The sequence below is a fragment of the Brachyistius frenatus genome, unplaced genomic scaffold (assembly GCF_029030835.1).
Source record: "Brachyistius frenatus isolate BFR_SWC_R1_liver_20210118 unplaced genomic scaffold, ASM2903083v1 Contig_60, whole genome shotgun sequence".
NCBI lineage: Eukaryota > Metazoa > Chordata > Actinopteri > Embiotocidae > Brachyistius > Brachyistius frenatus.
Genome location: NW_027210659.1, coordinates 2,210,160 through 2,237,476, shown reverse-complemented (window position 1 = coordinate 2,237,476; position 27,317 = coordinate 2,210,160). Strand labels below are relative to the sequence as shown.

Sequence of the window (27,317 nt, the reverse complement as noted above, 5' to 3'; positions counted from 1 at the left end):
CCTTTTAAACGTTTGCATAAAATTTGCTTGACAGTTAGATGAAAGTCTTGTGTGTGTTACTTCCCCGTTACCTGGAGCACCAGCAGGAACAGGAAGTAGGCGTTAGCGATCCTCTGGAACTGCTCAAACAGGTTGAGAGGTAGGAAGGTGAAGAGGTTGTACTTGTTGGTCTTGATGGCATTTGTCTGGTAAAGGTGTGAAAGAGGGAGAAATTACAGAAAAATCAGACAGATTTTTAAATCCCTGTAGAATTATTGTTAAAACACACCGGATTTCCATATTTTTAAGGGTTTCTTGGATTAAATGTGCACCTTTTTTAAGCTATTTCAAGCTTTTTGATATCAGAACTCATTTAATTTTGGAGAAACTCCAAAATGGGTACTGGTTTCTTGTGTGTATAGGTGGTAAACATGCTAAATTAGTTTTTAGTCTCAAAATGTAAAGTCTCTTGAACCCTGTTCATAGGGTGAAGGGTCTTGTTTTAAAATATTTATAAATAAGTCATTTATAATATGTTGCATAAAAACCATGCCTGATAGAAAAGTTTGGAAACTGATTTGAATTTGTGTAAAAAGTATGAGAAAGTCCACCTTTTTTACTTTGTGGGAGAAAAAACAAGTTTTCATTTTGTTGCCTGGTGTAATCAATTATTTAATATTTCTGTTTAATGTTTGAATTTAAGGAGTGCATTATAATCAATCTGCATGTTTGTTTTAGCAGTGCCCGGCTGGCTCTGTAGAAAACATGATATTATTAGATAATAATAATAAAAGCAATCATGTTATGTTCACAATTCCCTGCTTTGAGAACATGTGGAGTAAAGGGCAGAATAATCCGGACTGACATAATTTTGATGGCATTTCGTATTTAGGTCAGTAAATTGTTTTGTTTAGCATTTTTATGATTTGTCTCCAGAGATGGTAAAAAGTGATTATTGTATTCCAAGATTAAGATAGCCACAAAAAGATCAACATGAACTTTTCCAAAGCTGTCAAATCCTATGCAAAACAACACAGCACAACAAATAAATACAAACACAAAATTGCTGGATGTAAACTGGCCACCGAGGAAGCAGCTGGAAAAATAGAGTCTGTACTCTACTTGTTTGGTCAGTGGTTGGAGCTGGTTTCACGCTGTGGACTGGGTTTATATGAATTCATAAAAACATCACTTATTCTTTTTTATGGAAATCGGGCTCTATGCATCCGGTACGATAAGACAGACATATTGTAGGTAATCACATTCATGACTTGAACACATATTTGGCTGTGTTTATGGTCCTATTCCAAAAGGCCAAAATGTCATTCCATGATGTTTGGGTGCAGACAGACAGACGGCAGACATTGAACGCATCTTAAATATGACAGAATAGATTCTTAGATGTAACTTAATTCTAGAGGGCTCCCTGTCACGAGGGGAGGAAAGAATGAACAGAGAAGCCACTCTCTCTGCTGCAGTAACCTTGAGCAAGACACTAAATCCCCTCCAGCCCTGGTGCTATTGTTCTGAGGATAACAAGTATATCTTAAGGACTAACAACAACACTGAGTATACTACTTCCACCTCATAAAACATTTGCAAGCCATTTATGAAGCTTAAATGCTGCACAACCAATACGAGTCCAACTTCAAATGTAGTTTGAAAGGGATTTTTGCATTTCTTTGGAACACTTCTTGGGACAGATAAAAGGTCAAATTTGCTCTGGGTGAACATCTCCCTGCTCTAAAATGCTGAGATTAATCAGAGGATCTTTGAAAACCAAAGCAGAAGCAAAGAGCAGATTCAGAATATATCCTTCCAGAAATCAGTGTTGATGTTAGAAATCTGGGTTTCTAGGTTGTAGCTTTGAGAAATGTGATGAAACCTCTCGTTATAGGTCTCTGGGATTTTCTGGTGGCTGTAATGTGAAGAATTCTTGCAAGTTCTCTGCAGATGAGTGTAACTGGTTGAGAGGCATTTCCTGTGCGCCAGGTGGATCATTATCAGGAGGTTAAAAGCTCTGCTGGCCGGCCGGACTGTGTCTCCTGTGTCACATCATCACTGGATCTCTTTTCTAACAACACTGCCCTCGGACTGCAGTCTGTTCTGTCTGTGAATGTTTACTTTTTAGATTTTCTTGTCCTGTCCTCATTTTTCAGTTCTTTTATCTTTTACTTAGTTTGGCTTTTGATTTCCTTTTTTTCGCCTCTTGCTCTTTCTATTTTTCCACTCTTTCTTTCTCTTGTCTGCCATACCCACCTCACCTGCTTCCAGTTCCCGAATCAGCTCACCTGCAGCCACTCTGTCAATCAGCCCTGTCCTGTACTCTCACTACCAGGTTGCCGGTTCATATATGCTACGTTCAAATGGGGTCGTATTTACCATCTACACAAGAAGAGTCCATATGAACGGCCCCCTCATGTGCTTTTCACGATGTCAGAACGGGACATTTTCTATAAGCCTTGAGTTCTCGTACAGGAATGTCAGAGGCCAAGGGAGTTCATTTCTCGTTGGATGTTAAGCTAATATATTGTAGTTTTAGTAATGCAGAGTTTGTCCTTATAACATATTTAACAGCCTACGTCTGAGGAAAATGTTTATCCTCCCAACGGCCTCGTGTTCTAAAGTGAAGCGATCTCTAGCAGTGAAATAAATCTTGTGTCCTGGAGAAGTGTCTCAGTTTAGATGACATCTGTATGTTTTTCCTTTTCAGGAGGAGGTGGGTTGGTTGGATGGTTCCATATGACACTGGACCCGGTTGGAGGACTGGTGCTCATTGGTCCAACCATGAATCAGGACAGCTTTTTAAAACTGCATTTACCGTATTTATGACAACGAAGGTTGCAAAGTATTGACTATAATGCACAACGCTGTTCAATTCATTCATTTCTAACCCAAACACTATCTTTCCGTGGTATTTGAGGGTAATGACAATAGAGACGCTAATGTAGGAGACGTAGTGTCAGTGGGTCGTGGAACAAACGACCAATATCCAGGAGTCACCTTAGTGGGGTACTTGTTTTGCTTTTACAGAGACACCAGGAGAAGGCGTGGTGTCTGCCAATGTCTCCCTTGCTCCTGAATTGACTGGCTGCAGGCCTGCTGGACTCCCGCCACATCCAGACTCTGAGTCTACGAGTCTCCAGCCAGCCCACCAGGTGGTTAGACTGGGTCTGCTAACGGCCAGTCGGATACTGTGGCTTGCTAACCTCGAGACTGATGCTGCTTCCAAGCCACCCAGCCTCTGGCTAGCACCCCAGGTGGCTTAGGGTGGGTGTGTTTCACCCCACGCTGCCCCAGCCAACCTCCAGAACTGCTAGCAAACAGCCTCAGGATTACCATTGTGGGGGAGTCATTTAGCCTTCAAAGAGTTCCCCTGTAAAAAGTGTGGTTCTCGCCAATGTTTTACCTCTCAGCTGCTCAGCCCACTGCTAACCAGTGCCATGGAGGTTCTGCTACCCAGCACCCCAGCCAACACCTGGTCCAAAGAGTTCTCCTGGGTTGACTGACCCTTCTCTTGGTCCAAAGTCTTCTCCTGGGTTGTCCAACACCTCTCCTGATCCCAATATTCTCCTGAGTCCGCCAACACCAAGCCTACTCCCGATTGTGCTCCACCCTCTACGACGCCTCGTCTGCCCCTGGACCTCATCCTGGATGGCACCATTAGCCCACTCCAGAGTCAGCCATTGCCGGGGCCGACCCTCAGCCCGATGAGTATTCGTCCAATTGGTTTTCAAGCGCTAGGTAGATGCCAGTGTGCTCTGGTTGCCGGCCTTCTGCCTGTCCTAGATCCAGTCCTGAACTCCAGTGTGTGTGGCCCGGCCCACAGAGGGTTCCGTCTTGGCTGCCGGCCTCCAGCTCGCCATTTTGAGAGTATTCGCCTTCACCATCTGTCTGTTTCTGACGGTTTCTCCAGATACCTGGCCATCCAGCTGAATTCTCAAAATTCTGCAGTTTTGGAGTTGTTTGGCATTCAGGTCCTACCGTAGATCCAGTTTTTACTTTGAACTCGTCCTGAGCCAGCTCTTTGTTTTTATTTGCGTATTACCTGCATTTTGGACTTTGGCACAAGCTGGTCTTTGTGTTTGGCCTGCTTTTCATAAGTCAAGTTTAGCTTTTGCATTTCTGTGTTCATATTCTTTTGTCTTCATAGTCTATGTAGTCTTTACAATTTGCAAATGTATTTGTACTAAAACTGTCTGTGTACACATTCATACACTATTCTTCTTGATTGTTTTATTGTTTTACAGTTTAATAGCTAATATGTTGATCTCTCTTATGAGTCTGTTTTGTTTTGAAGTTCTTCCCCATTTATCAGTATGTTAGTTTCATTGTCTTATGAGGCCACATCTGGTTTAAAGAGTGATATGTTAAAGTTAGTTGTTGTTGTTTTTTTTACTATAAATTGCAATTTCACAACATCCATTAGTCATTTCAATACTCAGTTCTTCTTCACATTTTACTCTTCGCTGGTTGTTCTTTCGTTTTCTTCCTCTTTTTTGTTTGTTTTTTGTTTCTGTTTCTTTAGTTATCCATGTTTTCATTTTGCTTCCTAAAATATAAAATACTGATACACAGTTCTGACCTTGACACCAGAAACACAGAGCAGAAAGTGAACAAGTTTACTCAGCAGCAACTTCATCTCTTTGACTTTGGCTGACATCCAGTCTCCCGATAACAGCCAGACACCAATCACGACCCACCCTGAGGGAGATTGTCTTCTGTAAATATCTGTGCTTACAAAGTCTGAGTGTTTTGTCTAAAATGTGCTGCATGTTGGCTGCATCCGCTGTACATCCCCTTCTCTATTTTAGAAATACATTCGTAGAGGACAATAGAACCTCACATTGATGGACTGTGAGTGGAAGACTCACCCACACAATGCAACACTTACTGCATATTTAAAGGAGATGTTGTATTCACGGTCGTTGGCTCTGAGTTTCCTCTCCAGCTCTGATTTGAATAGAAAGACAAATTATTATTTTACATTTTACACATGTCTACTAATATTACGGTCTTGAGGTTTTTTTAGGTAGAAAGTTCTCTCCAGAACAGATGTAGGGTATAATAGGACTCTGAATTTTCATCTTTTGTTTTAAAGAAAAAAAAAAAAATCAATTGATATTTCTTTTGATTATTAAAATGTTGACTATTAAACATGCGTGACAGTCAGACAAATCTGATGATAACAGTAATGTACAGCCTGTATCACCATCCTCAGCTTTGTCATTGTGTGATGTAGGATGTTAGCATGCTGATATTAGCTTTTAGTGCATAGCACAGCCGCTAAGAGACGCTTTTATGAGTGCAGACTCATGAATGCATGATGCTACGTCCATAGTATGTTCAACGTGCTAATTGACATTGTGCACTATTTTAGCACAAAATTGCACAAACAAGCAGTGTAATGTAAAACTGCAGCTTTGAAAAGCTACTGTCATTAAACGTTGGAAAGAGGAATCAAAATGTATTTTCTTTTTAGAGCTGTTTCACTCCATTGTTTTTATTTTTTCTTTGCTTTCTGTGTGCAGGAGTCAAAATATTACGATGTTTTAATGCACTTAAAAACTGAGTATTCATCTGGGTGAGGCTTACCTCTCTCTTTCTTCCTGACGCAGTCCAGGCCAAAGAATGACATCTTCTTATCCTCTTCCTCGCAATGCTATCTACCCATCATAACAATCTGTAAAGGACAAGAGACAGCTGTCACAACGGAAACAACACATCTGAGTCACTTAAAATCCTCATTACCAGGAAACAAACTCTAATGTCAGACTGTTCCAGTCAAGTAGTGCTTTTCTCCTGGAAACTAACAGTGAAAACATCTTTACTGCTCAAGTGAGAATTCCCACCAGCTGTCATTAGTACATTTTCCATAATGTGCTCTATGAGGTAATCATAGCTTTTTAAACTGAGCTTTGGCCTTTTAAAACATTTTATTTTTGACTGGACCATTTTTTGAGACCAAGTAGAGAAAGGTTAACCCATTTAAATGGTAGGGGTGGTGTGTAAGAAATGGTCAATAAATAAGATCAATACAAAAAAAAAAAAAAAAAAAAAAACACAAGTCCAGTATTGAGATGTCTGTCTATGTCTGCTGATGTTGAAGAGAAAGTGTCCTGCCTTTATTTCCCTCCTTCGTTCCAGAAGTTCTTACACCAGATTTACATCAGGCCTCCAGCCCCTTGATGTTTTTCCCATGTAGGGCAGACTGACTCAAAGGGAGACTCCGCTCTGAGGCCACTCAGACACCCACTCCTTCAATTACTCAGGAACCCGGACAGGAAGAGGGCAGCACTAGCAGCAGTGTCTTGTCCTGGGGTTTATCTCAGCCGAGTAATCACGAGACAGCAAAGTGGCTGCTGGTGATTAATCATCATGAGTAGATGTTGCCAAGTCCTGCATCAAGCGAGTTGATACCTAAACTGTTTTCTAAACCAGGGACTTCTTCATGGTGCTGATTTAAAGTAAAAAACTAAATTCATATTTTGGTACTCAGCAAGAATGACAAAAGCATGTCTTAATTAAAAAAAAGTTGTGTTATAATGTGAATGTTTGCTGCTAGCAAGGAAATGAGCGATATACTGAGTATATATAGTAGCTTTTTTTTTTTTTTTTTTTACTTCAGTGGCAGCACCGTCATACATTTTTTTTCTCTTTAACAGGAAACAGTTATTACTCTGATGATCTCGATCATTAATAAATGTGTTAAAAGCTGTTTAAAAGCAACACAGTTAGCAGCACAACACCTCTGTTATGCATTCAAATACTGCATACTTTGACATATTTAAGCTACAAATATTATCACGTGACACAATCTTCCCTAAACACTGGAAAAATAAGTCTGATTAAACTCAGATGGCTGATATGTTTTTGGGGAAAGGTCAGCTACACAGGAACTTGTGCAACTGCATTCCTAAAAGCAGCAAGAACAATGATGATTGTTAGCTTTTAGCTCACAGCAGTGGTAATGTTAGTGTGAGTGTTTCTCATAATCTAAACAACATTTCCCATAAGCCCTTTGCTTTCTGCCCTTTCTCTCTGCTGGACAGCAATGCGGAGGATGAATCTGGATAAACAGACAGGAGAGTTTCAAACACTTGGCATAGGAAATAAATGAATGAGTGCAAATGTGGTCATCAGTGAGGAAACCATCCTGTCTGTCACATGAAGTGGTGGTTTCTGAGACCCCGCCCCTCAGTGTTAGTTGCCACGGTGACGTCAGTATTGGAGCTATAAATAACCAGGAGTTTGTTGAAGAATGTGTGCGTTTTAACAGGAATGCAAAAGCCCTGGAAAAACACACACACACACACACACACACACACACACACACACACACACACACACACACACACACACACACACACACACACACACACACACACACACACACACACACACAATATGACACGTGGAGCAGACAGTGTGTATATACTGGAAAAGACAAAGATGAGAAGAATTGAAATTTGAAAGCAACAAAGTAAAGTAAAATTGTTCTTAAAAGAAAGGAAAGATTTCTGCAGAATGATTTCTGGGAAATATACGCAAATAAGATAAGAATGTTTTTAAATTAGTAAAGTTGATGAGTTAATTAAACAATCTAGTTGACAATAAAGCAGATAATCTCATAATTGTAAATTCTGAAAATGACAATTAAATAATTAAACTTGAAAAACTTAAATCTAAGTTTTTTTTTAATACAAGAGATGAAGCAAACACTGAGTAAAAACTGGTTTGTAATGAATCACAGATTAAAATTCAAAGTTATCAGGACTCCCTTTGTCTGAGATAAGTGACTGGTTGGTTTCATTACCAACTTCACTTAATTTAAATGCTGAAGTTTCGAAGGCTTAACGACTCGTATTTATGAGGAAAAAGAATAGTGAGTTGCAGTCTTTCCATATTTTGTCCATGTATGTCTTAGTTTACATGTACAAATACATTTACATAACTATATAGAGTCATGAGATGCACACAAACACCCACGCACACTTATAACCGCTGACCATAGGTCCACTCTTTGACCAAGTTCCCACCATAAAAACTGTAAAACAAACAGTCCCCCCATTCATTCCCTGTACAACGCCACTAAATTAACCAAAGACTTTATTCCCCAGCAGTCATGTGACCCGACACTGAGGGGCATCTCCAGCCTTGTTAAACAATGTGACGTTTCAATTCACTCCAATCATCATTAAGATTTAATACAGCTTTAACTATGAATGTTAAATTGTAGCTTCTGTTGAATGTTGGGGAGGTGTTTATCTGTTTCAAGCTCTCAGTTTTGAGAGATACTCTGACTTTCCAGGCTTTACTACAGTACTGATACACCACAGAGACTACACTGCTTCCAGAGACTCTCTGTTACTAATGGACAATTATTTCAGAGGAACAGCTCAAAACACAGCGGGGAGACCATTCAATATTTTTCATAATTGCAGGAATCAGGCAGGATGATGTAGCTGGTATATGGCCACTTCATAGTGAAGATACTGTAAGTCGTGCATGTCTATAAACAGAACTATGTTACAACTCTGCAAACTCCAAACATCCTTCCAGCTCTGAGTACTAATTTATCCCAATGATGAACATATTGCATCAAAGCTGAAGTGTTACCTGATAATAATACTGAACTTCTGGATTGTTAAAAGTATAAATTATTTATGGTAGAGTATAGGATGTGGTGCAGTGGTTAGTGTGGTTGCCTCACAGCAAAAAGGTTCAGGGTTCAAATCTGCCACTTTCTCTGCAGAGTTTGCACGATCTCCCTGTGGTTTTGACACAGGGAACAGTGTTTTGTTGAGTTATTCGTACCTTGTAAATTCACAAAGAAAGCCACCTTGGTGTTATTATAGGCCTGCTTTCCCCCACGCGCCATAGCCTTTTCCTCCATTTACTGATTACTGGGCTACACAACAAGAAGTTTCAAATGCAAGGGTGAAGAGTTGTTGTTTTGTTCAAGTAAGCTCAGGTTAGTTTTTATGGGTATTGATTTTCATACTTTACAACAGTACATGGAGGTCAATGGCTGCCTGACTGCTTAACTGTGGAAGACGTACTATGGATTGGAAAATGGTTAGCTTTGAGAAAAAGGACTTGATTTGTATCAAATGGAATTTAATTTTTTTCCCCCAAATCTCTAAAATCCTTAAAACCTCATAAAAATCTGGTCTGTAAACACAGCTGACGAAAAGTTTGGGAAAATATGGTAAAAAACTATAAAACTATATGGACACTCCATCCAGATACTTGTGTAAAGTACAAGTGTTGAAATAGGTCATGAGGTACGAGCTGTTTACGCTTGGCTTTAAAACTACAATGAAAAAGAGATTGATTTTACTTGAGTGTGAGTTTACTTCAGAACAGTGTGGTTTAACTTAAACCACCTTTACCAGTGAAAGCCAGCGATGCCCTATTTCTTTTTTTTACGCACGCACACACCCACACAGAGTTGTGTTCCCATCACTTCAAAGGACATTACATTGACGTACATATATTCCCTTTCACAGACTAATTTTAATCTTTACCCTAACCTCGACCCAAACCTAATCTATTTTATCCAAAACTTAAAACAAGTGTTCCTGCTACAATTCTATGATTTACAACGTACATTATTTTTATCCCCCAAAAAGACCGTTGGTCCCCTCGACACAAGATGCACACATACACACATGTACTTTCTCTGAGCTACTCTACTCTTTAAAATGCAGGCAACAAACACTTGCATTGATATTATTCCAGGCAAACAAAGGTGTGTAAAACTACCCCAGTGTAAGAGTCACCTGTGACTGGCTTAACAGGTCAGAGGTCACGCAGATGAATGGGTGTCTTGTCTGATCAGTGATCTCTGGTTTCTCCACAGAACAGTGCTCTTTTATCAACACTGACCACTTGTTTGCAGCTGCAAGAAAGAACTTTTTCCTCAGAGGGTGTGTGTGCATCCAAATGGCTGAGGAGCCCTTTTGTATTGTACGGATTAAAAAAAGAAGGCTTTTCCCACTATTACTATAGCTGACATACAGTATATAGTTGCTCATTTACATTACACATGAAATAATGGTGAATGTGACTTGACATTGTGATGCAGAGATAATAATGTTCTATAGGAATTCAGTTGAGTTCATAGTTAAACACATAATCAAATCATATCCATGTACTTCATTAGCACAAAAATCCTGCAAATGTAATATTGTCATTAGTCAGGCCTGCTTGGTGGATTTGAAATGTTGATCACAATGACTACACCAGTCAGAGATCATTTTTGATATCAAGTACTGATCAAAAGTTTAGACACACCTGCTCATTTTCATAAATCTTCATTTTTTTTATTTAGTCATGAAATAACACATGAGATCACAGTATGTAGTGAAGGAAAATCCAAACAAACCAAAACATTTGTAAAATTTTAGATTAATCAAGGTAGGCTGTGTTGACACGCTTCCATTCACCAGTGTCTGATTTGATCATAAATAGACATAAATCATTCTAAAAATTTTATTCCAGCCTCTTCAAATTGAGAATAGGTCCCAAAAGGTTCCAAAGACAACAAATATCTCAGGCTGGAGGGTGTTTAAGCTGCACAAATGATGGAGTTCGGGGTGTGAATATTTCACTCAATACAGATGTCATATAGTTCCAACGAAGGAGCTCATTTAAGTCATTGCAGGATCTGCGTTGCCTGACTGCACCGACGGTGGCTCGCAGCCTCACTTTTCTTCGCTGTGAGTAAACGTCTGGTAACTCAGCTGGTATGAGGCAGTGACGAGGGCAACTCTCGGTGTTCGGACCAAAACAGATCGCTGCAAGTTTAGCGTTCAGAATAAACACTCAGCAACTCGTAACGCTGCTGCTGTTCATTAAAAACAACTTTAAAAATATGCGCTACTCAGGAAAAAATGCTTTGGTGGACACGGCGGGTAGTTGCAGCGGTGGCAGAGTGTTTTGGCGCGAGCTGATTGGTTAAAATTAACCCGAAGTCTACACCCAGCAGGATGGAACGACTACAAACGATTTTCTATGGAGGGTGGTCAGACCCACATTCACAGAGTGAAAATCAGGAAGGGAAATCAGGTCGGGTTCGCACCCAATGAGGATCTGTGAGCTGCATTTTAAAATATACTGTTGTATTTGGTCTGTTTCCCCTGTTGTTTCTCCTTTAAAACATACTGAAGTCGTGCCCAGGAACTGGACCGACATCCAGACTACCACTCCTATCAATAATGACACCAGCACAGTGACGTGAAACACATCTCCCTCTAGAAAGAGAGAGAAGAACTCTGTATTCACAGGGATTCACTGAAAACCAAGGTTTGTCTTGAATAAAGGCTGCAACTACTTACAACAACTGCGGAAAGATAGAAGCTGTTGCATAATAGTTTCCATCGGTCAGCCAATCGGAGGATGACCTGCACAGTAAAAGATAAGCCAATGAGCACAGCTGCTGTGTTTCCAGAGCCCTCAGTATATTCCTTCACAGTGTGTGTTTGGTTTAATGGCAAACTGAGTTCTGGATAAATGAACCCTGTTTTCAAAGAGAGGAAGGTGTGTAGAGGAGGACGAAGAGTTTCCAAGATGAGAGGAGAGGGATGGAGGGAAATAACTGTCCAAACGTTGCTACAGTCCAGAACCTCTTAAAGGCTATTGAGTACCAGCTCATGCGCTCAGAATAAAGAGCTTTAGGTCAACTTTCATGTCTCCATGTTAACATGGACACAATGGACGTCTGGTCACAGACATGTAAAGGCACCCCGGTCCTCCAACAGACGAGCAAGACATTCAGAGAAACAAACACAAAATAACTGTTGTAGACGTTTTGGATTTTGCACCTCTTTGATCATTTTTGGTGTCCTCATGTTCATATTTCATATTATATTTCATATTTGTGGTGGTTTGTAATCTCTTTGTGGTCTTTTTTCACCTTTTTTCTGTAACTTTATGTCTTTTTTTAATTGTTTAACATCACTATGGTGGTTTTGTGTCTCTTTGTAGTCACTTTTGCATCTTTTGGTGATTATTTTGCATCTTTTGGTGATTATTTAGCATCTTTTTAAAGTCATTTTCTAAATACTTTTAGGTATTTCCCATTTCTTTGAAGTAGTTTTCCTTCACTGCATGGGCATTTAGTGTCTCTTTATAGCCTTTTTTTATGGCCTAAACTATGTGACTTTCCAATAACACAGTTACCAGTCACTTCAAACAGACGGTTCAATAATCTATCAAGGATTAAGGGATCCACAACAAGTTGTCACAAAGGCCTCTTAACGGTGCTTTCATGAGGTGAAAAAGAGTCTATTTGAATCTTGAAAGAAAGGTTTGTGTTTTCAGGAGTGTTCAGCATTCAACAACCACCAGCCCATATTTTCTGTTTTATCTCAAGTACCTGTCTTATCAGGCTGATTGCTAATTATAGCTCCCATACGGTGTTTCCCATTGGTTGAGAATTTACTTGTGTTGGTGGGTGGCACAGCATGTGATGCATGTGTATACAGGAACTCATGCAGTTTAGCGAGGGAAGTGACCCAGCTTATTTTCTATATAACGTGCAACGCAACTAAAGTGAGGACGAAAATAATTTGTGAAGTGTCAGATAAAACATTTTAATATAAGAAATAACGAAGTTGAAATCAACCTAGCACTCCTGAGAGAAATGTGTAGGTTAAAACCAGTATATGACTGGAACCTTTGTGAAATTAGAGGGCTTTTAATTTGCTGACTTGGCTGAATGCCGTGACTCTCCTGCTGTAACTCTGATCCCTCACTCACTCAGTGGCAGACATTCACTTTATTAGTTCTGGTTGCACTGTTCCGGTCCAGCTAAAATATTGTATTTATGCTATTAACTTAATTCATGCACCCTTTTCTTTTCAGCTCAGATTGGTACTCTCGTCTTTAACGAAGGGCAGACCTCAATTCCTGCTTTACTGACACGGTGCGGAGCAGACGCAAGATGAAGAAGAGCGAGGGGAGATTGTCCACTCATTATCTGACTGTATCAACAGGGTTCTTGTCTCTAACAGATTAAGAAATGAATAAAAAATGCTGACACTACTTGCAAAATATATTTGTTGACCAGCAGCCCGCCTAAGTCTATCTGTTAAATCTAGTATGCTAAAAGTACCGGGATGTCCTACTGCATCCGGTCTCTGGCTGTTCTGACCCACAATCCTCTGCTCAGCACATCAACTGAGAGGCCGAGGACATTGAAGGTGCTGATGCTCCACCTGTTTGCAACTTGCAAAATGAAAAAGGAAAAGACGAAGCAGAAGAAGCATTCAAAGGAACTCGTTTCCAATCCCATCCTTCTTCTTTTTACTACAGATGTCACTCTACAGATCGCAACGGATATGACCAAGAGGGTCAAAGATGAAGGCGCATTTTTATGATGAACTTGTATGTCCCAATTGTATACATACTACATGCAACAGTACATACTTTGTAAGGGTAGCTGCAGTAATTACTAAAAGTAAGAAGAAAATGTATGTGATTCAAAACGCAGCCTATGTGTGGGAAACACGTCTGTATGTTTCAGAATACCTCTGAGAATCACTCAGAGTTAAGGAGAACTCCAACGATCAATTTACTAATCAACAGATGGTCATGTAATGACGTTTAACCTCTTTTCCATTTTTTTCCTTTTAATGAATCTACAATCTTTGGGTTTCGGAGCGTTGATCAGACAAAACTAAAAATGTAAGGATTATATAATTTTCACTGTTTTCTAACGTTCAAATTTTGTATCAATCAATCAATTTATCAAGAAAATAAGGTACAGATTAGATTATGATGAAAATCGCTGTTAGTTGCAGCCCTAAAGGGATGAAAGACTTGTTTCACCTTCACTATTATTGTGTAAGAATTCAAGAATTGGATTACACTGTACTGTTATTGTTACTGAATGCTGCAGATGACTGTTCAGTTATCAATGTCCCTGCACAAAAGAAGACAGGTGGGGAAGGATTTCACAGTAGCACAGAAAAAAAACTCAGCGGAGGTCCGACCATCTAAAGTTGATTCTTTTCTGTCAAATCCAAAAACTCGACGTCCCAACTTCTCTCTTCGGTGGACACTGCACCTGCTACTGTTGATTTTTCAAACACTTAAGATAGGGCGTCTATTGTTTCACCATATCTGCCTTCAGAAATCACTCCAGAAATCTGTGACAGCGACCAAACAATAGCAGGAAGTAGCATTTTCACGTCAAACGCGTCACAAAGCGAGGGAATCTGCAGAGGAGAGCCCAGGCAGATAAACAGTGGGCTGATGTCTGAGTTTTTGGTCTTTATGTTTCCAGTTTATTGTAGAAATACCTTAAAATAGGGGTTTATCATCCAAAAACCTTCACCAATGATTTAAACACAGAGAAATATTGTCGTTATGCATGCGTTATTATGCTATGATTTTACTGGTCTGGCCCACTTGAGATCAAAGTGGGCAGTATGTGGCCCCTTAACTAAAATGAGTTTGACACCCCTGCTATAAAGTAACAAAAGAGGAAGTCAGTGTGGGTCATGTGAGCGCACTAAGGTTTCGCATTTGTATGAAATAGCTACACTTCCCAGTCATGATCAAAGACTGCAGCAGTTTGTTGGTGAATGAAAAGTTAAGGAAGAGATACGGCTGTTGATCAAGACTCGATACTCTACAATTGCTTTTGGTCTTTCAGAACTTACTTTCAGCTTTGGAAGAATCCATGAATGCAATTAAATGACAAGCAAAGAAAAGCAATATTTCATTAGGCGATTTTTTTTTTTTATAAAAGTCCTCGTGAAATATTCCGAGTATAATAGTAAATGTATATGTGTACATTTGGGCCTGAAATGAGTGAAACTTTGACTGTGCTGAGGGATCTGGATTTCACCTGGCCACAGTTCGGCCACAACTTGACTGAAACCAACACAGTGAGCTCGGGGCCTTTAGTGTGAAGTGGAAGTCTTTATATTTGAAGCTGTGACACCCGACCACCTCTCAACCTCTCTTATCTGCTGCTGTTCTCAAGAAACATGTAATAAAATGTTGTCTCAATTATCAGTATTAGCATGTGATTTTGAGTCCGAGTGAGTGACATCTAAAAGTCTTGACTCGCCAAAGAAATTTCAAAGAACCTGAAATGAGAAACGTTGACCCATCCACCAGCGATGCATTTGCATGGAAGGAAACAGTCAGGAGTTGATGACAGTAATCGAAAGACACCGTGTAAAGACACAAGAATTATACACATTTAAAAGTAGACCTGCTAACTTCTGCTTTAGCCGTGAGAACCCTGATCATTTAGTAGCAACGACTGAGGTCTGATAACTTCCTCAGGAAGGTTCCTCCAGCCGTTTGTTGTCTCCATCTCCACTGTGGGCTGAAACCCCATGAAGACTGAACTAACGGACTCACGCTGGGACTTTTTTTCTGTGTGTAAAACTGTCTCCCAAGAACTTCATAAACACCCCGATTCCTCTGATGGAAACACAGGTAGAGAAACCGCGTTTCTCAGAGGTCCTTGGTGCTCAGATGATTTCTTCTGGTAAAGAGGAAGCTTATAAGTTCAAATAGCCAAACGTCCTAATGTCAACTTGACCTTTCAAATCAAGGATAATTCATTTAAACATAAGCAGTTGCATAAAAAAATTAATGGATGGTTAGATGCATGCATGATGAACACCCGAGTAACAGCGTAAAACACTACGAGTGTCTTGGTCTTCAACATCAAATGAAGGCAACTATAAACTGAATGTCCTGAAACAGGAAATTGTCTTCACCCACATTCTCCAAAAAGAGTATTGATTTATTTTTGTTTTCAAAAGAAAATTGTCAAACTGGCAACAGCATTGAAAAACAAATAACAAATGACACATTTTTTATGCCTGACATCATTTGTTTTTGTATACTGGAGGTAGTACAGACGTGATTCTTCTGGAGATGACGGGGGCAACATAATATTACAGTACCGGTATTATAGTGATGAGTGTTAAACCCTGGCGTCAAACGCAAAGGGAAGAAAAATGATGGTAGTAACTACGACGTGAGGAAAGACAGCAGTGAGTGCTGTGACCACTGCTCGGGTCGTGTACCGAGATATTTTGCGTTTGAGTTGGACGGTCAGGGTCAAGTTAGAAACAACCACAGGCCAGGATGAAAACAGTACAGGGTGGATTCTAATAAATGAATAGCTCTTTTTAAAAATGTACTCAAATGAACTGCCCACTAAACTTTAACGATGATAATCTGATTTGGGCATTCAGTTGTGCAGGTGTTTGTAGCACATCTTTACAAAGTATTTCATTACCGGAAGATGCTAAATCACAGCTAAGATTTCGGGGTTTTTTTGCTTCCTGAGTGGGTGCGAATGGTTCCTTCAGCTGCACTGTTTTTCTGTGCCATTGAACCACGTAGACCATTTACTGTGGCTTATTGTTTTTTTTCTGTTACGTCTGGCAACCTAACATCACAATAAATCAGAAAAGTGCAAACAATGAAAAAAAAAATCTCTCTTTCTGTTGTTTTTTTTTACAAATACTTACAAGCAACTTTACTGCCAACAAATATTTGAATGTTTCTGGCGTTATAACATGGATCAACTTTCAGTCCAAAAATTAGCTACCAAATTTATCACTTGAAAAAATCTTTGAAAAAATGGGGGGAAAAAAGGCTGGTAGTTTAAGTGCAGCCTAAATGGGGTCCTGACTATTGTTTGTTCATTTCCTCCTTGTCTGATCTCTGGTTTCTCGTACCTGTCACTTATAATGTGTTTGACTGACCACAAAATCCCCTTCAGTTTAACCATTAACTGGGTTGAGCAAACAAATGACACACTCGGTTATTTTGGGGGAGTTTTCAAGTTTCATGTGGATCAATAACTTTTCACTAATTAGTTGAGACTGTGAGTGAATGAGGGAACTTGTAATGAAACTCAAAACTCTCATTTCTCTCTGACTCACATCTGGAAAAAAACAACAGGAAATCCCTCCTAAGCAGCGTTCTGCTATTGTGAGAGAAATATACCTTCAACAGTCTTAAAAAGTGATTTGTGACTGTACGAAAAGGCATACAAAGCCTCAATGCGTTAGTCACTATTTTTCACTAGTGCATAAAGTACTGACCTTAAAGCGACCTTTTACCCCACTGATGACAGACATTAACAAAGCAAGGATGGGGTGAAGGGAGGTGCAGTTATGACATAAGGACAATACAGCATCGGCGCTTTGAGCCCCGAGCGCTGCACCGAAAGACCCAAACAATCAACCTCTGAATTATTCACCTGACCTCTCAGGCCACAAAGCCACTCCTCCTCTCATCTTACCTGATAAAACACTGACATTTTGATTGACCTTTTGGGTTTAATGCATCTTCTTAGTGACTCAGACTCTACAGATGCTTATCGATATCTCACAATGAACGGCCTTCAAACTGCAACACAGACTGAATTTTGATGCGGGATAAATTAACAACTGTATATTATTGATTGAGATTGAATTTCGTGAATGACCTTAAGTGACCCCTCTGAGTTCATTTAATAGGAGCCGCTGTTGCTCCATCGTATGCAAGTTTCTGAATCACATTACTCAACATTTTCTGTCTAATTAACCAAATTGCTTTAGTTTTACTTCCCTAAAAAAACCAACACATAGGTTGCGTCGACATTTCTTCTCAGTCAAGACCACGTTCATTGTTCTTTTTGCAACATGGCTGCTCTTGTAAAATAGTTGTCTGAACTAAGTTTGGATGTTTCTTGTGTTTGTCATCATGCTAGCACCATGGCCCTAGTGATGGCAATGTCAGTTTGTGAACTTTGGTCCAGACAGAAAACATCTCAACCACTACTAATGGAGCTGCTATGAAATTTGGTAAAAAAAATATGAATGGGCAACAGAGGATGAATTTAACTGACTTTTGTAAATCCCTGACTTTTCCTTCGGCACAAACAGCTCAGACAGGAAATACATCAACATCTATTATACAACCAGTAGGTCCGGACCAGTCCAGGGATCCGATTGGTCAACTGAACATTTGGAATGTGCTCAAATCAGCATGACATCACACGCTGCTCATCACTAGAAATATCACTCCACTCCCTCAATGGGAATATGTAATTGCAATTTACTTTAACATAATATGCAGTATAATGTTGTTTTACTTGTTATAGGTCTATTAAATGTGACCCATTTGGCAAAATCAGGTCTTTTTTGGTCCTTATTTGTCGCTCCGAGCACCCGTACCGTAACACCACGGACAGTCCCGCACTTAAAATCCTGGGGACGGCTATCTTGACCGGTTATGTTTTAACACATGACACGGTGATAAAATCTTAAAAATACATGACTCCATCGATATCTTTTTTCAGCGAATATCTTCATTACAACGAGACTGAGCGAGCTAAGCAGTTTAGTGTTTCTATGTGCTGTATTTATTCAGTTTGAGAAACCATCTCTAGAAAGTAATAAAACGGACTCGATCTCGTCTCTGTTGCTAGGGATGTTGCTAAGGGTCCGACTACTTCCTGGAGTGGTAAACATTGCATACATTTCATTCACTACTGATTGTTTTCCAGTTGTTAGTCATACCCCACGTATTGCCATGGAAACACAGATCACACAAACAAATAGTTGTATATTTTGATAGAGAATTGCCCCACAATATGAATACATTTTGATTACATATTTTATTTAGATGTTTACTTGTTGTGCAATCTCAATATTACACTCGAGGCTGTGCTTTAATGTCATTATTGTCACTTCAGTGATGCTTACGGAGCTCGAGGACCTTGCGGCAGCTCCTCGGTCCTGACCGCATCACTGTCGTGCCAATAATGACGTTAAAGCACAGCCTCTTGTGTAATATTGCTAAACTAAATTGACAGGTATAAATGTTTCCACAGACATTCACGATACCAGAATAATGATGTCAAATGACTTTGGTTATCCCTTAAATTTTTATTCTTTTGAGTGAACTTTCTCAACAGCTGTTGGGAAAAAAAAATGCTATAAGATTTGGTAGAGACATCCATGTCCCCCATTAGATAAACTGTTGTAACTCTGATGATGCCTTGACATTTTCTGTCATCAGGTCAAATTTTGGATTTTGTCCAATCTCCAAACTCAGCCTGATGAAATACTAAACTGAGATGGTGAACATGGAAAACATTCCACCTGCTAAACAGCTTGTTAGCATTGTCACTGACACCATGTCCGCACCATGTCCGCAAGCCAGCAGTATTCTCTGAATCACTCTCCTCTCCATCCCATCTGTACTATTTAAGTCAGAGTGCTTATTACATTAAGTATGATGGAATCAATGCTGTACTTTGGGTTCCTCTTTCATCCACAGAAAGTATTTTTGATGAGCCAAAATACAGCATTCAAAGTTTCCTTGTAGCCTTATGACAGCCGTGGTATGTAATGCTAATAAATATAAAAAAGTGACAAGATTGAGATAAAGATGAAGCTTTACAAACACTGACGCAATCAAATTGCAAATAATGTATTCAATGAGTGACTCATTGTACAGCTGGTGGTAATAAGGTGTGACCCACAGCCAACTGAGGCTTCCAGTAAATAAAGTTGAGCTAGAGGTTTTCTTTTCTCTGTAAGTAATACTGCTAATATGTTTGGATAACATTAAAAACAAATTACAGCCATAAAATATGTATCAAGTTGATAAAAGTGTGCAGAGAAATTAAGAAGCAGGACAAAAGGTGTGAAAAGTTGGATGAAGCTGTCATTAATTGGGAAAGTGGTTTAAATCAGCGAAGATGGTTTCAAGAATCTCAGTCTCTGTAAAGACATATAGCTTGCTTTAAATGTGGAAATATGAATGGGAAATATATGGATATAATGATATGAGTAGGTTTCATATTACTCCGATATGGCATAACCCATCCTCATTATCTATTTCATTATCTATATATATATATAGATATATATCTATATTTATGTGAACGAATGGGTGAATGGGAAAACCATGTTAAAGCGCTTTGAGAAGGTGATAAAGCGCTGTACAAGTACAGAGCATTTACCACAAGCAGCTCAACTGTACAATCATATTTCTCACGTCTTCATTTTCAGCATTCTTCACACAAGCAACAATTCATAGGGCATTTCTATTTTTAAGCACCAAAACAGAATGTATATGTTATATATGTTGTAGAGCTGAACAACCCTGCTGTGTTCAAACACCAGCACAAAAACAGCAAAACACGCTGTGCGCACTGACACCAACTGGAACAAGCTTCGGAACCAGAACACAAAACAAAAGTCACCCGCTTCCTCGGAAGACACCGTAGTCTGGTTTTGAGAGAATAAAAGGAAAGTACATCTGAAGTTTTCTCTTTTCCGCCTGACTGGTCAGCCCTCCTCTCCCTTTTCACTCTTTCCGTTACTTCTGTAGTTTAGTGCTCCCTGGAGGGCAGCGGGGACCAGGAAAGAGAGTGAGGAGTCGGCGCTCGCCCATTCACTCCCGCTTCCTGTTCAACTAGCTGCCTTTCTCTCTTTCTCCTCCATCTCTGCCCTTTTCTTCCTAAAAACCCATCTCGGGCTGTCCACCCCAATTCCCCGCGTCACCTTAAAGCCCACAGGGTCAGTGAAAAGCGAGCTTCTTACCGTGCGTCCTGGGTTCGTGGTGCCGCCTGAGCTGCTCGTCGCCAGCGGATTTGGGGAATAAACACCCAAAAAAAAGTCTTCCAGCTACAAGAAGAATCGAGGGCTCATGTTTTCCTCCTGTCCTCCCACCCCGTTTCGCTCCATTCCCCTCCCTTTCTCATGATCTCCCCTCCTCTGTTTCCTCCTCCCTCCTTCTCACCACTTCCCTCCCAGTGCGCACCGTTTGTCTGCTCCCCCCAGTTACAATTTAACTCAACGCGCGTCAAAACACGGAAACGATTTTCAGCCCGAGTGGAAGCGAAATAACTGTGGTCACGTGACTCAAAGCTTTAATTCATGTCAACTACGACCGCGAATTGAACGAACTGAAAACTTTGAGAAAAGCACCGGCTGATGTTTACTCTCCTCAAGACTCAACTCTCCCTTTATCAGGTTGAACACATCTAATCGTACAAAGTTTTGTTTCAGCCTAAATAGACAGAAGTGGTCAAAGAAGTAATCAGATCCTTTACTTATGGCTGAATTCGCATATTGTGGGACATATCTTCTGTTTCAAACCTCTGGATTATTGCGATATGAAGCCAGTAATCACAGTCAGTACCATTTCTAAATCCTCAGGATGAATACTTATTAACTCAAAGGAGGAACTGTCATAAAGGACATGGGAGACATATTAGTACTCCTAGGGGGCTACTTTAACCATACTTAATGGAATAAAAACTTAAAACTCAGCAGCATTCGAGGCTAAATGTACAATCCTATGTTCAGTCATTTTACTACAACAAATTATACAAAGCATTTTGTTTTAAGAGAAATAAAGTTGTTAAGTACAATTAAATGCACACTTTAACAATGAATAAATAATAAAGTAATGAGGGTAAATTATGGGAGCAAAAGTCCCCTGGATAAAAATGAGGCTGCCACTGTTTTAGAAGTAGTTGCTTGGACAGCAGAGCCCAACAGGAAATCCCACCTCTTCACTGAGTGGCACCATTTTCACAGAGATGCAGCCATCCCCAAATAATAGATAACACCATTTGGCATTCACCCTAAATGTCAACAGTAATGTCAAAAACCCTGTAAATAACCATCATGTTCACACAGTCCATGCCCCTCCACACATTCTTGCCTGACTAAAGTATTTTTACAACTGTTGCACAATAAGTGAATCATACATCCCATTTTTTTTTTTTACTTTATTTCCTAAAGTGGGAAAATAGAAGATTTCGTTGAGATGAAAAAAAAAAATCACTTTATATGTACACAATATTATAGTACTTTCTTATGAACAAATGTGTCATAAACACACCCATATCTAGAAAAAAAAAAAAGAAAAAAAAAAGAAGAAGCTAGCATTGTTTGTATGGTATGCTTCCTGTTTTAGGACAACTGCACCCTAATCTATGACTGGACATTTGAGAAGTCATGACATCACAGCTTGTGTTAAACCTTAGTTTTATTGACATGCATCTGTTTAAAACTTTCACACCAAATGGAATTTAGGTGTTCCACATCTGGCAGGGTCCCACATTAGGGCAACTAAAGCCCAGTTTAATACACTTTAACAAGCAACACATTAGTAAAGATATTTAATTAAAAAAAATTTACATCATCATATATTGATGCATTAATGCATAAGTAGCATTTCAGTGCTGTTTGTTTGGGTAGTTGTATTCATTTTCTTGTTGTCTTCATTACTATTTGTTTGGTTGAGCCCAAGCTGACACCTTCAGAATGTTTATGTTCAAAATCATTAATAAAACTAATAAAAATTATTCAAGCGATTACAGAAGCTGGACCCATGAAATGTTTGTTATTTATAAAATAAATATTAATACATTTTCTGCCAATTGAATCATTGACTGATTAACTAGCTATGCTTGTGTACAACATTACCTATATAGCCTACTGTTGGGTTGGTTAATCTATAGCAAATCGCACAGTATTTGTTCGCCATATTTTCTGTATGAAAAATATAAATTTGTAAAGATGTCAATAGTTGTGCAGGAAAAAAATAATATATTTAGAAAAATGTAGTAGAGTAAGTACAAAGAAGTGACTGATAACAGTAGGTCTACTTGAGTATTTAGTTACTTTCCCCTGATGATTATTTGACGTATGTTTAACCATTTTTGTGTCTTTTCTTGTTCTATCCATTTTTTTAAATGCTGCTGACATTTTTTTTTTCCTGTTCTTAGCTTTCTGTTTTGTCTCTGTTCAGTTCTGCACAAGATCTCTGCAGTGGATTTAGAGTCGTTTTCCATTTTATTGATTAGCCTTTTTTTTTCCCCTATAATGTAACAAAGTAGTGAAAGATGCCTGTTACAGTGCAGCAAGCTCTCAAAATTAAAATAGCAATTTTGACAATCAGTTGATCATCCAATGAGTAATCTGTCAATCGATACATTTTTGTAGCTCTGAAAATATTTTAAACACGAGAGATGCTGACTCAGTTTTACTGTGATGCAGCAATGAATCAACACTTCCAGTGTAATGTTTGTGTAGACCTGTCTACATTACACAGCAAGACTCGTGTACATATTTTTCTTTAAAGCCATTCTTCTAACACCCATCACACTGGAGTCTCTTCTGAACTTGAGAAGTAATTAGAATTTTTTATATGACAAGCACGATCATCACTTCTGACCCTTTTTTATCAGTCTCACTGTTGTCTTCAAATAAAGAAGTGGCCACCTGGTGTCACTAGAGTGCTTAGTGAAACTTGACATACAACCCTGAGGTGTCATACGAACACCAAGTGTGTGGATGGTTTCAGGCTCAGTTGATGGTTGTTTGGGGTAAAATGAAGGGACTACAGGTAACTGAGGGATGCTGACCTTCACAAGAAGCTGGTATCAGATAATTGGTCCTGGAGTAAGGACTCATAGTTACACCATTGGGAAAATTCTTAACCATTTTCACATAGATTTTCCTCTGCTTCTTCTTTTTTTTCTTTTACCAGTCAGCAGTGTACAATACATATCCATTAAAATACTGCTGTACAAATTTGTGATAATTTAATTCAGCATTTCACTTTTTTGGTACTTTGTACTTTAACTTTAACTTTTTGCTTTAAGTTTAGAATGAATAGGGTCCTTTTTACTCTCATAAAATAAGTAGTAGTCCGATTATCTAAAACTGAAGCAGCCAGACAGAATAACTATATAAAATCTCCATCAATTGGATTAACATTAAAATCAGTTTCAAGTCTCCAAACTCATGCTCTTCTATCAAAACTGAAACACACCTCGTAGTGTTGTGAAGTTGATGCTGAACATTGCAAAAATAAATTTAACATGGGCGATATGCGAATGAAACTAGTTTCATACAACACATTTGAGCTCGGAAGGTACTTGAACAAAAACTATACAAAATAATTGTTCTAATTTTTTTCTCTTAATCATGTTAAATATATAATTTAGATGTATATTTTCATGATTGCTAGTTTTCATTTTGTCCTGTATGTGTAACCAGATGATGTCTTTTTGGATGCTTGGTACATGTTGGTTAATTGTTTGGCACGATGTGAAGATGAAAACGAATTAATCAACCCTCTGCTGGACAATGAAAAGTGTGCAGGGCTAAATATCTGGCACCTAAATAACAGCACCTATGAGGCACACACTATTCTTGTGTCCACTTAAATATGCGTACCAACTTCACGATACTCCAAACCTACTGCAAAGCTGAGTAATACATGCACCAGTCACTCTTTACTGACTGGTGATCACAGGAGAATAAAAAAAAAAGAAGGAGAAGGCCATTTTTTTTTCTACATTTGAAGTGCCATGACAGTGTACCCCCCAGTACATTCAGGTCCTATATATCAAATAGCCTATAGATTAAATTGTATCGGCCCAAAAATGCGTTGGTCCATCGGGAAAATGCCGGTACGCCCGATGGCCAGTCCAGCCCTGGTTCAGACAACGGTGAGGTGAGCTTGTAACCAAAAAGTAGTTTGATAGGTAGATAGATCGTTATTTTATTAATCCCACAAGGGGAATTTTTTTTCGCTACAGCAGCATTATAGGTACATTCCTGGTCCTAATAAGTTTGAAACAAAATAAGAGTGTGTTTATTTAAAAAGAGCTGACAGCAAGATGAGAATGTTAATGTTCTGTTCTATGTGACAGCGATGACATCATAATGGAACGGTTGCATATCTGCAGAGGAAATAATTCCAATCTCTTTTTCTGCATCATCCTTTGGAGAGGTAAGACCACTTTACAGCTGCTTTAAAACAGCTTTTTACTTGTACCTTTTTCCTGTTTTGTAGAACTGTGTTGTGCTGGGTAAAGAGTAAATTAACTTTCCCAACATTATCCTCATATGTAAATTTCTTTTTCATCAGTTACATTACAAATAACATGACAGTAAGATGTTTTTGTTGTAGCCAGCGGACGCAAATAAACTTTTTGTCTTGCACATAATTTTCAGTTGTAAACTTTTCTTTGTTACTAATGTTAAATGTGTAGAAAATGGACTGCTTTTGTAGTGTTCCTTTGTACTGTAAAACAAATAAAAATCACATCTACAAAAAGGTTTGCTTTGCCTGCAGTTGTCATCCTCTATAATTTATTTGGCAGATTTTATGAAAGATTTTTGATGACCAATTTACTAATTAGGACTCTTTTCTTGTCATGCTATACAAAAGTTTCTCTTGAAATAATTGTGGGGGAGGGGAGAGCTTTAATTTTAACATGTGGACTGATGCTCTGTTTTGTTTTATTATTATCACTAAGTGAGGCCTTTGGTAGCTGTGGAAATTAAGGTTTATTTGTTATGTTAAGTAAACTGTTGGAACAATATTATACTAATTAAAATAATGATTTTATAGGTGTGACATGTCAGTTAAGTTCAAATGAAATGCTATTAGTCTTTTCAGTGTTTTGGAGATATATTTCGGCAGACCTGCTTTCATTCTAAAATTAAATTTTCCTTTTTGTTTTTGATGGACAGTGTAATGAAAAACCTCTGCTTGGTTAGAATCCGCTCAGTTATAAAGTTTAGTTAATATAGATGGTCAATTTTGTAAAAAGTAATTTGCTCAGTGTCCTGACTTCTAGTGAACTGATGGCTGTATGTTTGTGTGTGCAGTGCATCAACGAGAGTATGAATAGCTCCAGTGCTTCTGAGCGTTCTACCACCTGGAGACGGCCGGGACGAAGGAGTGAGAGTCCTTCGTCTCCTCCCACCACCAGCAGGCAGCCTGGAGGAAGGAGTGAGAGTCCTTCATCCTGGAAGGCCACTGAGCCTCTTACCACCCGGAGGCAGCCGAGACAAGGTAGTGAGAGTCCTTCGTCCTGTGAAGACAAACAGCCTTCTACCACCCGGAGGCAGCTGAGACAAGGTAGTGAGAGTCCTTCGTCCTGTGAAGACAAACAGCCTTCTACCACCCGGAGGCAGCTGAGACAAGGTAGTGAGAGTCCTTCGTCTTGTGAAGACAAAAAGCCTTCTATCACCCGTAGGCAGCCGAGACAAGGTAGTGAGAGTCCTTCGTCTTGCGACAACCAAGAGCCTTCAACCACCCAGAGGCAGCCAAGACAAGGTAGTGAGAGTCCTTCGTCTTGTGAAGACAAACAGCCTTCTACCACCCAGAGGCAGCCAAGACAAGGTAGTGAGAGTCCTTCGTCTTGTGAAGACAAACAGCCTTCTACCACATGGAGGCAGCCAGGACGAAGGAGTGACAGTTCTTCATCTTATTTTGACTCTGAGCTTAGCTTCTTTTGGAGGGAGCTGGAACTAAGGGGTATCGCGTATTTTGAAGACACCGAGCCTTTTACCAGTCCCTTTTCTTCTGAAAAGTTACCTGCAGAAATTCCCCCTACTGAAGACTGTAGCCTGGAACACGAGAGGAAGAAAATATCCCTGCAACGTGTCCATGAGTGGCTAAGAAGACAGGAGGAAATGAAACAAGGGAGTGAGAGTCCTTATGAAGACGGTGAGCCTTCTTCCACCCAGGAGGCTCCCATAAGAAGAAGAAGAAGAAGAAGAAGAACAAAGAGGAGATTTCAGTCATCTGACAAAATGTTCTCCTCTGAATACTGTGACCTGGAACTCCAGAAAAAGAAAATGGCTCTGATACTTTTCCAGGAGTGGGCCAGAAGACATCACAAGATGGAACAGAGGAGTGACAGTCCTTCCTCTTATAGAGACACTGAGCCTTCAACCACCTGGAGGTCTCAGGGACAAAGGAGTGAGAGTCCTTCGTCTTCTGAAAATTCACATGAAGATATTTTTTCGTCCACAAACTGTGAGCTGAAGCTCGGGGGGAGGAAAATTATCCTGACTCTTGTCCAGGAGACAGAGAAACAGGACTGGCCAGAACAAGAAAAGGAAAAATGGGACAAGTGGGAGACAAAAGTATGGGAGAAGGAGGAGAGGAAAAGAGAGAAGTGGGAGAAGAAGGAGATGGAAAATCAGGAGAAGGTGGAGAAGGAAAGAGAGAAGAGGGCAAGGAGGGAGATGAAAAGACAGGAAAAGTTGGAGAAGGAAATAGAGAAAAAGAAGGAGAAGAAAATACAGAAGTTAGAGAAAAATGACAGAGCAAGGCAGGCTAAAGCAGAGAAAGAGAGACAAAACACAGACAAGAACACAAGAAAAAAACAACAGAAGGAGGAGAAGGAAAGAAAAAAGTGTGAGAAAAAGGCCACAGAAAGTCAGGAGAAAGAAACAGAGCAGGGGAGACAAAGACAGAACGAAGAGGAGACAGGCAGCAGAGGACCCAAGACTCTAAATGTTGGCCTCCTTAAA

The 27,317-nt window shown here is 39.5% G+C and overlaps 1 protein-coding gene across 1 annotated transcript in view; it reads right to left on the bottom strand.

The window, feature by feature from the left end:
• LOC138625216 (phospholipid-transporting ATPase ID-like) overlaps positions 1-20,771 on the bottom strand; it is a 44,250-nt gene extending 23,479 nt beyond the window's left edge. The window contains exons 1-4 of the mRNA XM_069705989.1: positions 20,565-20,771; positions 5,575-5,662; positions 4,874-4,932; positions 72-185 (exon numbers count right to left, since the gene is read on the bottom strand). Of these exons, the coding sequence (XP_069562090.1) occupies positions 72-185; positions 4,874-4,932; positions 5,575-5,617 (216 nt within the window). The 5' untranslated portion in view covers positions 5,618-5,662; positions 20,565-20,771. The remainder of the gene's footprint in view (positions 1-71; positions 186-4,873; positions 4,933-5,574; positions 5,663-20,564) is intronic.
• Positions 20,772-27,317: the final 6,546 nt, after the last annotated feature.